This window comes from Typopeltis vanoorti, chromosome 21 (assembly GCF_054136105.1).
Source record: "Typopeltis vanoorti isolate ZY-2024b chromosome 21, IOZ_Tvanoo_1.0, whole genome shotgun sequence".
Classification (NCBI taxonomy): Eukaryota; Metazoa; Arthropoda; class Arachnida; order Uropygi; family Thelyphonidae; genus Typopeltis; species Typopeltis vanoorti.
This window is the reverse complement of record NC_143569.1, coordinates 78,033,477-78,046,052: the sequence shown is the minus strand read 5'-3', so window position 1 is coordinate 78,046,052 and position 12,576 is coordinate 78,033,477. Positions and strand designations below refer to the sequence as shown.

General features: G+C 34.0%; 1 protein-coding gene across 3 annotated transcripts in view; it reads right to left on the bottom strand.

Moving 5' to 3' along the window:
- Nucleotides 1-351: 351 nt before the first annotated feature.
- Nucleotides 352-12,576, bottom strand: part of tzn (hydroxyacylglutathione hydrolase tenzing norgay) — an 85,338-nt gene continuing 73,113 nt past the window's right edge. For all 3 annotated transcript variants that reach the window (XM_090411698.1, XM_090411697.1, XM_090411699.1), the window contains exons 7-8: nt 5,549-5,650; nt 352-625 (exon numbers count right to left, since the gene is read on the bottom strand). In XM_090411698.1, the coding sequence (XP_090267824.1) occupies nt 452-625; nt 5,549-5,650 (276 nt within the window). In that variant the 3' untranslated portion in view covers nt 352-451. The remainder of the gene's footprint in view (nt 626-5,548; nt 5,651-12,576) is intronic.

The window sequence follows — 12,576 nt, the reverse complement described above, 5'->3', positions numbered from 1 at the left end:
TTCCACATGAGAAATGACTATATAACAGAAGCCAATATCTGGCAATAACTTCAATGTTAAGTTCAGTTCACTTTCTTTTGAAAGAAATTATGAAATGTAAAATCATATAATGATTTGATCATTTTCTCTCAGTTTCATTTCTTTCTCACAAATATGTTTTATTAGTAGCATTGCATATAAATTCATATGGTTATGGAGAAGGAAATTTGTGAACTTTGCAATTACTTATCTCTTGGTGTAAGGCTGATGATAATATTAATATCCTAATGTATTAACAGTTTTTAATGAAATTGAAAAAAATCATATGGAATAATAATAGCAAATTATAGCATGCAGTCTAAAAAGAAATAATTTTCTTTTGAATAATATTTAATTCCAAAAGTTTTTCTGTGCTACACAGGGTTAAACATTTTATAATTCAAGTACATCTTCAAGAGCCATACATTTATCTTTATTTAGGCTTAAAGCTATCTTTTTCTCTTCTTAACATTCCCATTGTAGGAATAGGTTCGTTTTGACTTGCATGACGCTGCACAGATTCTTCATGAACACGCATGAAGGGATTATATGTTTTTTCTTCTCCAATTGTAGATGGAATAGTTGGCTCTAGTTTGCTTCGTTTATTCTATAAGAACAGAATTGAATGGTAAGGAAAATTATTACTCTGTAAAAGACAGTATTAAGGAACTTCTGCTTAATGTGGGTGAATGTATTCTAGATAATGGAGATTTTATTTAGCAAAATCTGCATTTGATGAGGATATATATCTCCTAACGGGGGGCTAAACAGTTATTTTATTAAAAAGATTTTTTTTTTTTAATCACGTTGATGGGAAAATGAATATTTTTTAGATAGCATACTGTTCATTCTGTCTAGGGATGTGCTAAGCAGAGGTCCCTTGTATGCATTTTAAAATTTGCATAATCATCAATCAGATAACATATGTTACTCCTAAATCAGAATTCATATCGCACATTTTTTTTTGAGGGGGGGGGTTATATAACTATAAACTATGAAAACGTATTGGTGGAAGTCACATGGTAGGAATAGACAAAAAAAATAACTGAATTCCAGAGTCAAGTAGGGTAGCTTTGAATGCCACAAACAAAATTTTATGCCCACACTTAACATGCCAGTCTAGTACTCTTTCTAAATAAAGCCAACCTCCTACTTTTTCAGTGTTGGTTCATTTCTTTTTCTTTTTTAATGGACTAAGGATGTGTAGAATATTATGTTCAGTTTTCCTAGAAATTGAAAATATATTTTTCCTTTATTAAGTTTACCCTTTTTATTAAAGTGCTGATTTACTGCATTATAAATAACACATTTTTGAATCAGTGCAACTAATCAGAACACTTAAAATCTTGATAATCAGATCATGGACTGATATTGAGCTTTTCATAAGCTCCACTATCAAAGAGCAGATTCCATGTATTCACTGTTTGCTTTTTTTTAAATTTTTTTTTTATTATTATTATTAAACTGCAATCATCATACTGATGCTTGTATTTTATTTTTGCAAATTGTGGATGTTCCCAAATCACCACTTCTCTCTCATGTTCTTCATGGAGTCATAATTTCTTTTGTATTTAGAACTCATTTAATCTACATCTTGAAGATGGTCTTAGTTATCTGATTTCCATATTAAGTACAGTCAACACATTATAAAGAAACTGTAGAAGCCACATGGATAGTTTGCTGTAGTGAACTTTGTTTAGAATAGCATAGTCCATATGGCACTTTAGTTGGGACTTTTCAGTAGTTTGTTATAATGAGTGGCTTTGCTAGAGGGAGATTAACTATATATACATAAATAAGTTGTTTGACCAAGCAAATCATATATAGACCAACAGTAGTTTTCAGTTATTCCCCCCCCCCCTTGAAAGATCTAGTGTAAAGACCATATAATACTAAAATAAAAAATAAAATTATTAATTATATACATTTCTCTACTAATTTTGTATACTTTTTTGTACATTTCTTCTGGAGAGATTGTTTGATATATCAATTAAATGACAAGAAACTTTTAATATTTGTGATTGTCCTTTGATGGGGGATGAATTTTATTGTCCACAATGAGACTACCTTGAAAAAGGAGGCTTAAAAAAAAGTTCCATATTTGGTCTAGAGCAAGGTTTTCAGCGCCTCTGCAGCTCAGTCAGCATAGATGAAGCCCATTGGTCAGAAAGACCTGGGTTCAATTCCTATTCATGATGTAAGCAATCTTTATCTGATATCTTTCGACTAAAGGTGAGTTAGCCGGTCATATATGGAGATAGGTTTTTCACACGGAAACTTGAGTTTTTCGTCCCTCAGAACAGGCAAGCAGTCCATGAACACACACGGATCTACAATGGAAAATACATTCTTAAAAAAATCCCTCATTGGAGGACTCAACCAGTCCTAAGGGATAGATGACAAAAACGGAGGGTATTACCCCCCATTTTCGTCATCTATGACAACAACAGCAGCAGGATTTCCTATCCATGTAAAAATCAATAAACACTCCCACTCATGATACTAATGTATTATTAAAAACTTACAACCTATCATGAATGGGTATCATATAAAAAACAAAAGATGTACTTTGTCAGAATTATCATATTTCAAAACATAATGGGCATCATATCCAAGGTCTGTGTTCATGGGATTCTTGATGAATGATGATTAGACTTCATGTAAGATGCCCTGGTTTTTACTGCATTGAATAGATTCTGTGCACAGCATTTCCCCTAACATATGTCACCATCAGTAACACTGCATATATGAAAATGAGCCATTTATTAAAAAGTAGTTCACAATTCATTAAAAATAAATAAATAAATAAAAAATAATTTGCGATAGAACTGATGGGCCTTCTAGCTAGCCTCATAAATCTGTCTCCAGAAAGACAATTTTAGTTCTTTTTTCACCAGACACCATCTTCTACTCAAATATTGCATAGAAAAAGTTCTGGTTTCAAGAAAAATACTATGAACAGAAACAGGCTTACTTGTACACCAAAATTTGGTTACAGTATGTAAATGATATATTTATCACTTAGTCAGATTCAAAAGATCAAAAAGAATTCACAGAGTACCACCTAAACAGCCTACATCCATGCATACATTTCACTTTGAGCTTCAAAACACTGTTTCTGTTCATATTCTCAGAAGAGAACAAACTTAGCTATTTAGTATGCAGGAAGCCTATCCCACACTAGAAGATACCTCTATGCTAAGAAATAATTAAAATGCTAAGGGAGACAGAAAAATTCTCTAGCAACATAAAGAAAAAGAACTAAGAACTTAAATACCCCAAGATGTTCAAATGAAACTGAACCCCCCCCCATACAATGACAAATAGGCAAGTATACCTGCGCACGTTAAACCTTGTTTATATCCAACATGCAGATCAAGATTTTTTTATTTTTATTATTTTTTTCTTTACATCCTTCTAAGCTACCTCGGGGTTTATGAAATCCAGTGCTCACATGGTATATATATATCATGTAAGACAAACAGAATGATCAGAGATCTGCATGTCACCATAACATGTTAAAGGTGTGGAAAAGAACAGAAAACACAAATCGAGATTAGCCTACAACCAGCAAAGGTGAATCCCCCTGTGCACTGCAGAAAACAAATGCCATACACAGACCATAACTGCTTTGTCAAGAAATTCAAGGATGATTCAAAAATGTTATGCACTCCTAAAAAAAAAAAAAAGAAAATGTTATGGAAAATTTACAAGGAGAAAGGCGATCAGTACACCCATGAGCAGTACAAGGCTCAAGCTAGGAAGGTTACCAGCCTAGTAAGAAAAGCTAAATCAGATTATGAGAAGATCTTAGCCAAGGAGATCAAGGGTAATCCCAAAGAGTTCTTCCGCTATGTGACAAGTAAAAGGAAGAATGACTTTGGAAGGATAACCTTAGTGGGTGCTGATGGTATTGAGGTGACCAATTCAGATGTAATAGTAGAGTTACTGAGTGATCACTTTTCAAAGTGATATCACCCAAGTGAGGATATCTCTGTACCTGTAGCAATAACTAATGTGAGAATTAAATTAATAATTCAGAAGCACTTAGTATATTGCAGAATTTAAATGCAAACACTGCTGTAGGTTTAGATGGAATATCAGCTCAGGTGTTGCGTGAATGTTCAAAGGAATTGTCAACGCCTCGTACTTGGTTATTTAACTTAAGTTAAATAACCAAGCAAGAGGCGTTGACAATTCCTTTAGGGGCCAACATGCTTTTGTTAAAGGTCAACCCTGCCTTAGCAATTTATTAACTTTTTATAATAGAATGACATCTGAGTTGGACAAGAGAAATGGCTGCACAGTGATTTATACACTCCTGGATTTTGCTAAGGCTTTTGACAGGATACCCCATGGAATACTGTTGCGTAAATTGGAGCAGATGGGGATGAATATTAAACTGGTGATATGGATAAGAGAATGGCTCAGGGAGAGATACCAGAAGGTGGTGTGTGGAGGAGCCGAGTCCAGGATGAGGCAGGTGACCCGTGGTGTGCTTCAGGGCTCAGTGCTTGGGCCATTATTGTTTAATTTGTACATAAATGATATAGGGAATGGCTTGAAGGGAGATATTCAGTTGTTTGCTGATGATGCAAAGTTGGGTAGCACAATAAAAAGTCAAGCTGATGTTGAGAGTTTGCAGGATGATTTAAATAAGCTGGCAAAATGTAATGGATGCCAGTTCAATGTGGAAAAGTGTCAAGTTATGCATTTTGGGATTAAAAGATTACCAGCTGTGCACTACATTGATGGAACGGTACTCCAAGAGATTGATGAGGCTTGGAACTTGGGGGTGTTGGTGGATAGGGAGATGAAGTTAAGAGGGCACATAGGATTATTTGGTTATTGAAGAACACACTAACATCCAGAGATAAAGAGGTTATTATTCCCCTTTATAAGGCGTTCATACTTCCACATTTGGATTACTCTGCTCAAGTCTGGTCACCTCACCTGGATTCCTTGGAGATGTGGAGGTTGTGGAGAGGGTTCAGAGGAGAGTGACTAAGTTGATGAGTGATGTAAAAAATGCTCCCTACATTGATAGATTGAGAGCTTGTGGATTGCAGAGGGTGGTTGATATGCATAGAAGAGGGGATACGATAAAAACATTTAAATTACTAAAAGGTTTTTATAAGAGTGATGCAGGGGAAATACTTCAGCTGTGTGATAGTGATGGATGAACAAGAGGTCATCCCTGGAATTAAGGAAAAGTGTGGTTAACAAGGTGTGAGAACTAGATTTTTTGCCTGGAGGGTGGTGAATGAGTGGAATGCATTGCTTGACTCAGTTGTGAGTCAAGCAATGACTGACTCCATGGAGATACCCGTAATAATAATATCTGTAGTAAGCTTTGATCAGCTGTTTCTAACCCAGCTTAAGTCATAAATAGTTTAAACACCATTTTTACTTATATTCATTCATACTTTTGGTCTATAAAGCAAGAAAATTATGGTTTCATAGATTTAAATATAGTAGTAGCAGACATTTTCAAAACAAACAAAAACTATACTATTATTATATTACTTACTTGTGCCCAGGAAAGCTTTTCTTGAATAGCCTGATTGTCAGGTTCAACATGTTGAGCATACTTTAAATTGTTCACTGTATACTCATGACCACAGTACACTTTCTGAAAGAATTTATATTAATAATTATTTCCATAAAATGTGAAACTAAATTTCATGGAAGTATTCTGTATATGAAATTATTTTTAAATGATTTTCTATAGACTATTCTAAAATTAATATTACGACATTAGTCTGCAATTCCACACTCTGCTATGGATTTTTTTTTTTTTTTTTTTTTTTTTTTTTTTTGCTATGGAGTCTAGTCGGGCAAGCAGGTAGTGTGAGTATGTTGTGAATACTGTAATGAAATTCATCTACCACAAAGACATTCACTGGATGCTTGTGAATGTCTTTGTGGTAGAAGACCCCCCCACCACTACCACTGCTTACTACTGGAATCCTGAAATAGCTTGAAAAAATTCCATATTTATTCTCTAGAGCAGTGATATCCAATTTGTATCCTATTCACGGCACTCATGCAACAGGCATATAAGCTTCCATGAGTAATATTCACATAAAATTAGTCTAAATTGTGTTTTGAAAGACACTGTATTGAAAATGTAGAATTTGCAATGTTTATTACTAATATGCCACAAACGAATTATAGTCAACTGTTTATTATTTTCTTGGTGCAACATGTGCCATTTTTGTTTAAAGAGATATAATAACACATTAACAGTAAACATTACAGTTACCATTATTATTAACCATCAAAATATGACGTAGCCGATACAAAAAGAAAAATATGAAATTTCCTCAGTATTAGAGATTCACCAAATTAAGACAACCATTCTATAAAAAACATTACAGATTAATTATAAATAATTAGTAATGCCAAATTCTGTAATATATCTAAAATTTATACTATGAGTATTATTTTTCTTTTTGGAATCTAATAATTAGATACCTTAAAAAATTATTAGTGTCCCTTTTAATCTTAACAAAGATTCATTCATTCATCTATCTTAGCTTCAGAAATAAGACAAGAATTGTAATACAAAAACAGATATTTGTTGTTGTTGTGTGGGGTTCCCCTCAATTTTCCTCATCCATCCCTTAGGACTGGTTAAGGTTATGCCCTCCAATGAGGGACTTCTATGTATTTTTGACTGTAGATCCGTGTGTGCATTCATGGAATGGTTTGCCTGTTCTGAGGGACAAAAAAACCCCTCTACCTCTGTATGAGACCAGCCAAACTCACCTTTAGTTGAAAGAGACCAAATAAAGGTTCCTTGCATCATAGATGGGAATTGAACCCAGGTCTTTCTGACCAAAAGCTTTGTCTATACCAACTGAGCTACAAAGGCTCTAACAAATATTTGTTTAATTGATATAAAAAAATTATATAGATACATTTACAAAAAAATTAAATAAAAAATTACAACAGATACGTTTTCACATTACTAACTTACTTTCAAATGACAATGCAGACTAAAAAAATTTACATACTTAACACTTACAAACAAAAGAGAACCAAAACTTTGAACATCAATGTTGAGTCATCCTTCAAAACATTAGTCTCCATAACTTCTTAAATTTGCTTAAAAATGGAAAACGAGCATTTTTTGCTAGCTTCTCTTCTTCCAATTCTTTTTGTTAAACATCTGTCCTACTTAGTAGACTTCAGAATGAAAACTTACAAAATTTTTCTCTGCTTTAGAGAATAACCAAAAAGAACAAAATCTGCACGGATAATTCTTTATGGCTGAATATTTTGTCTGTTTCCATCAAATTCTATTTCATGAACTGTTCCTAATTCCAGTTTAAATTTGATATATCCATGTTTGAAGATGTCCATCTAACTTCCAGCATAAGGACCGCATTGTGTGAGTAGTAAAACACTATACAGGTATCCCTTGCTTAATGCGGTTTTGCTTAATGCAAATTTGATTATCGCAGCAATCCCTTGATATACACGGCAAGAGTTTTGATTAACGCACCTTTAAATTTACAAAAAAATCATGCTCACGCCATGAGGCTACTAGCCTTGTGGTCATCCAAATTCTCTTAATGATCTGTGTGAAAATGTGAAAGTTTTATTTTTCCCACCAAATATGACATCATTGTTCCAACCCATGGACATCATTGCAAATTTCAAAGCCTATTTTCTTAAAAAGACATTCTCAAAGGCAGTAGAAACAACAATGGGAGAAAATGTGATTATGCTCCACGAATTTTGGAAAAAATTTAACATTAAACACACAATTCAGAACATTTGTGACTCGTGGGAGCAAGTGTCTTCTAGTTGCATGAAAGTTGTTTGGAAAACCTTCTGCCAGAATGCGCTAATGACTTAGGTGTTTTCAAAATCCTGTGAACAACGTGGTCAAAGAAATTGTTGCAATTGGTGAAGACCTCGGTTTTGATGGTTTTGATGCAGAAGATGTTAAAGAATTATTGGATTCAAACTCAAAAGATTTCAGTGACAACGAACAAATGGAATGTTAAGATGACGTTCTACACTTTGGCATGATGCGATTTCCAACAGCATACTACTGGTGGGATTATGCTTGCAGAAATGGATAAGGCTAGAGACCTTAAAGTTTTGGTAGACTGCAAGTTAAAGTTCAATGGTCATCACATAGCAAAAATTGCAAGTAAAACTCAGAAGAAGATTGCAATTTTGAAACAGCCATTTATGTGTACGAATAAGGAAGTCATTTTGTCTCTTTACAAGATCTTGATGACTACACTTGGACTACTGTGTGCAGATTTGGTCTCTTGGGTCTCAAGAGGGTGAAAAATGAAGGGTAACTCTTCTTTAAGAGTTACAAAGATGATATCAGGATAATCAAATACAGATTATGAGGAAAGACAGAAAATATGTGGAAGATGCTGATAAATAGGAAGAGAGTAATATGACTAGAGGCTATAAAAATCTGAAAGGATGTTATACACTACTAGCTAAAGGGATCTTTCATTATATGGAAGGTGGGAGATGAAAATGGGGCTAAAGGGATCTTCATTATATGGAAGGTGGGAGATGAAAATGGGGCATCCAAGGAACTTGCTTGTGTGTAAATGTTGCAAATATAGCACTTACTTTTTTTTTGTAGGCCTGGTTGGTTAAGTATAGTTAACATGTCTGCTCTCCAATCAACTACAGACTAAACATGGAACTTTTCAAGTCAGAAACCTGCTGTGGTACTAACTACAAGTCTGTGCATGTGTACTCGTTACAAGTTGCTGATTAAATTTAATGGAGTTCTTTCACAAGTATGGAAAATAGCATCTAAAATAAATTTTGAAATAATTCTCTGACTAAATCGAATAACTGTTGTAATAAATTTGGTATGAAAATCAGCAACAAAAAGATAGACAATGAAAATAGGCAGAAATAGTGAATACATGTCACCTATTTAAGCACGATTTTTAGTGAAGATAGTAAATTAAATATGGAAATAGACAATTAGTAAAGCTGGTATAGTAGGAAGTCAGCTGAATAAATTTATATGGAATAAGAAAGAATTAGTCAAAACATTAAATTAGCTGTATACAAGACAGTGTTCAAACCAGTTTTAACTTACGGATCTGAGAGCTGTGTTAGAAATAAGGTTTGATCCAAGACTCGTTTAAGACAAATAGTTGAGACATCTTGGGAATATAACAAGAATTTGTATTTAAGTTTTGTTGATCTGTAAAAGTCTTATGACTCGAAACCTGATATGAGAGTTATGATAAAGATTAGTGGAGTTAACAAATGGCATCGATAGCAGTATCATATTAAAAAAGAGGATATTATGAAAGAACTTGTAATTGTTAGCATTCAGGAATGTGTTAGTAGAGCTAATCTCAGGTGGGTATGATCACTCAAACTGAATGGGAGAGAAAAGATTAACAAAACAAATGTTCTTTGTCAGGTTGGTAAGAAAAAGACCCAAAGGAAGTCCAAGATCTAAATGGATACAGTAAAAAGTACTTTAAAATACAGAAATATAAGATCTGATAATATTGGTGTCTTGACAGGTAACAGATTAATTTGGAGGAAAATCGTGGATCAGAAGTTAGTAATAGGGTAACTTTCTCATGTAGCACTATCATAATTATCCTGTACCCCTCCCCCCCAAGGATACATATAGAAAATTTGATGATGATAATAATAGTAAAATAATATTTTGGATGTCAGTATAATCGCAAACTAGGATTACCAGTTTGGTATATATTTTCCTCTTATCATAACTGATTAATTTATTTTGTGTGTGCATGTGTGTTTTTCCTTACTGAGAATGAAAAATGTAGTTAGTTTACTTTAATAAGTAGAGTTCTTACACATACAAGGTGTCACTGGAAGCTTCTAGTTTCCCACAGTCTAATTTGACCAAAACTGTTCATTGTAAATAAAAATTTCTATTTTATAGTTTCATTTTCTTTTTAGTTTCAACTTATAGCATTTATATACAGCATAAACTGAAGTACCATAGAAGAGTCTCTCAATTTCTCAGGTGTCTATAACTTCTGAACAAAACTTGGAGATTAGTATAAAGTCAGAGTGAAACAGCTGAACAAATAGCATGGATTCTTTGCAAATTCAATCTATATACTTCAGCTCGGAAACTTTCTTTCTTCTTACCATCTACAAAGGATACCTTACATCTCTCTCCTTACTAGGTACCTATTATATATCCTGGCTCACGGCCATCTTTGCTACTTTGTGGCGACTATGCTTCGATCAGAATCCAAGAACATCAAGACTGTATTACATTTTTGGAGTTCCAAAGTCCAGCCTTGCTTCTCATGCTACTGACACTAAGAACAGAGTTCTATGGAACCAGACAAGGATTCTTCATTTCAGCAGGTTCAAATTTGATCATCTTTTCCTAAATGTGAAACACTGCAAAATCGTCTGAACTTTAATTGCTCTGACTGTGTGCCAATCTCCAAGTTATGGAAAGTGATTATTATTAACTGTTCATAATTTTTTTAAGGCTATTTAATCTGCATAAACTTTTACAATTGTTCTTTTGAACTCTAATAGTGTAATCCTGTTAACTCAGATGTGACAACACATGATCTAGTAAGCAAGTGCTGACTCGTTCTTGTAATTCACTTTGAATGTAGTTAATGGGCTTTCTCCCTAATGATTTCCATGTTATGTCGGATGAAAATATCAGTTTTTAAATAAAATTCTATATTTTTTTCATTATGCATAAGCCATACAAGTATCTATAAATATGTCTAGCACATGTTTCCTTAAAATGTTTTCTCCCACCCATGTTACATTCTGATGGGTCTATTGCATCATCACAGAAAAAAACCAATCTCATGACCTCTTACTTTTCCTAAAATTCTTTCACAAGTGATCCTGGTCAATGACCTTCTAACCATTCCAAACCCTCAATACTTCCTTTGGCCTTGCACTAGAAAGGGAAACTGGACACACACACACACACACACACACACACACACACACACACACACACACACACACACACACACACACACACACACACAGTCATACCCCGACTTACGTGAATCCGGAATTACGCGGTTTCATATATGTACGTATTCCTGTCCCGCTTCATGTCTCACCGCTAGTCTTATCTTTCCGATGCCAGTCCCATTCGCCAGTGTCACACATGCTGTGAACAAGCACTGACGTGTTTCGTGTGGTCTCCATTCATACACGATTTTTATAGTTTACAAACCTTGCGATTGTTTAATGTTATGTTCTTGATAAAAATTTTATCACATAAAAAATAATAATGTCGTCCAAAGGAAGCAAGTCCGATTCTTCTACAGCTAGCAAGAAAAGAAAAACATTGACTTTGGAAACAAAACTCAACATTATTAAGGATTTTGAAGGCAGAATGAAAATTTGTGAGCTAGCAAAGAAGTTTGATCTACAGGAATCCACAGTAAGAACAATCATAAAAGAAAGGTTTACAGATTTTGGAGGACATAGATTCTAACGAGGAACAAATTGTAGCCACAAGGTAAGGAATAAAAAAATCATTAGCTTGCTATGAAGAAATTTTGCGTAACAAGAAAAAGACATTATGCCGTCAGACGAATCTATTAGATTTTATGAAACAATTGACATTGAAATAACTTTCTTTTTTTTTTTTATGTATGAAAAACCACAATTATGATTATATTTCTTAAAAAATATAGATGATTTTGTAAACCTTTGGTCCCAATTAACTAATATTTTGTATGTTTTTATGCAAAATTATACCCGAGTTACGCGAATTCAACTTACGTGCTTTTTGTTGGTTCCACCTACCGCGTAACTTCGGGGTATGACTGTATATATATATATATATATATAAAAAAAGGTCTCCTGATCCTGATGGCATTTCTCTGATTATTCTAAAGGTTCGTGCTCCAGATTAAGTTCTATACCACCTTTTTTACACTCATTTATTCCAATGATCTATACTACAGCTTGCCTGTGGAAATATCCCACATTACCCATTCCTAAGAAGGGTGACAAATCTTTATCTATTCACTATCATCCAATTTCTCTACCCTCACATCATCCTAAGGTGATGGAGAGTAATTAAAACTCCTATCCTATCTGAAGGCTCAACTTATAAATGATCACCAGTATGGATTCTGCTACTATCAATCAACAGAGATCTGGTTACTTATGTCCCATCTTTGGAGAAATACCATGGGAAACACCTTATGAAAAATCATAAGTGATTACTCCTGATGTTTCCAAAGATTTTGAGTAGGTTTGGCACAAAGGTCTACTAAGGAAATTCTCATCATTTGGTCTGCACCTGACTTTTGCAAGTGGGTTGTGGGATATTTCCACAGGCAAGTTGTAGTATAGATCATTGGAATATAAATCTGGAGCACGAACCTTTAGAATAATCAGAGAAATGTCATCAGGACCAGGAGACCTTTTTTTTATATATATATACGGTCATACCCCGAAGTTACACGGTAGGTGGGACCAACAAAAAGCACGTAAGTCGAATTCACGTAACTCGGGTATAATTTTGTATAAAAACATACAAAATATTAGTTAATTGGGACCATA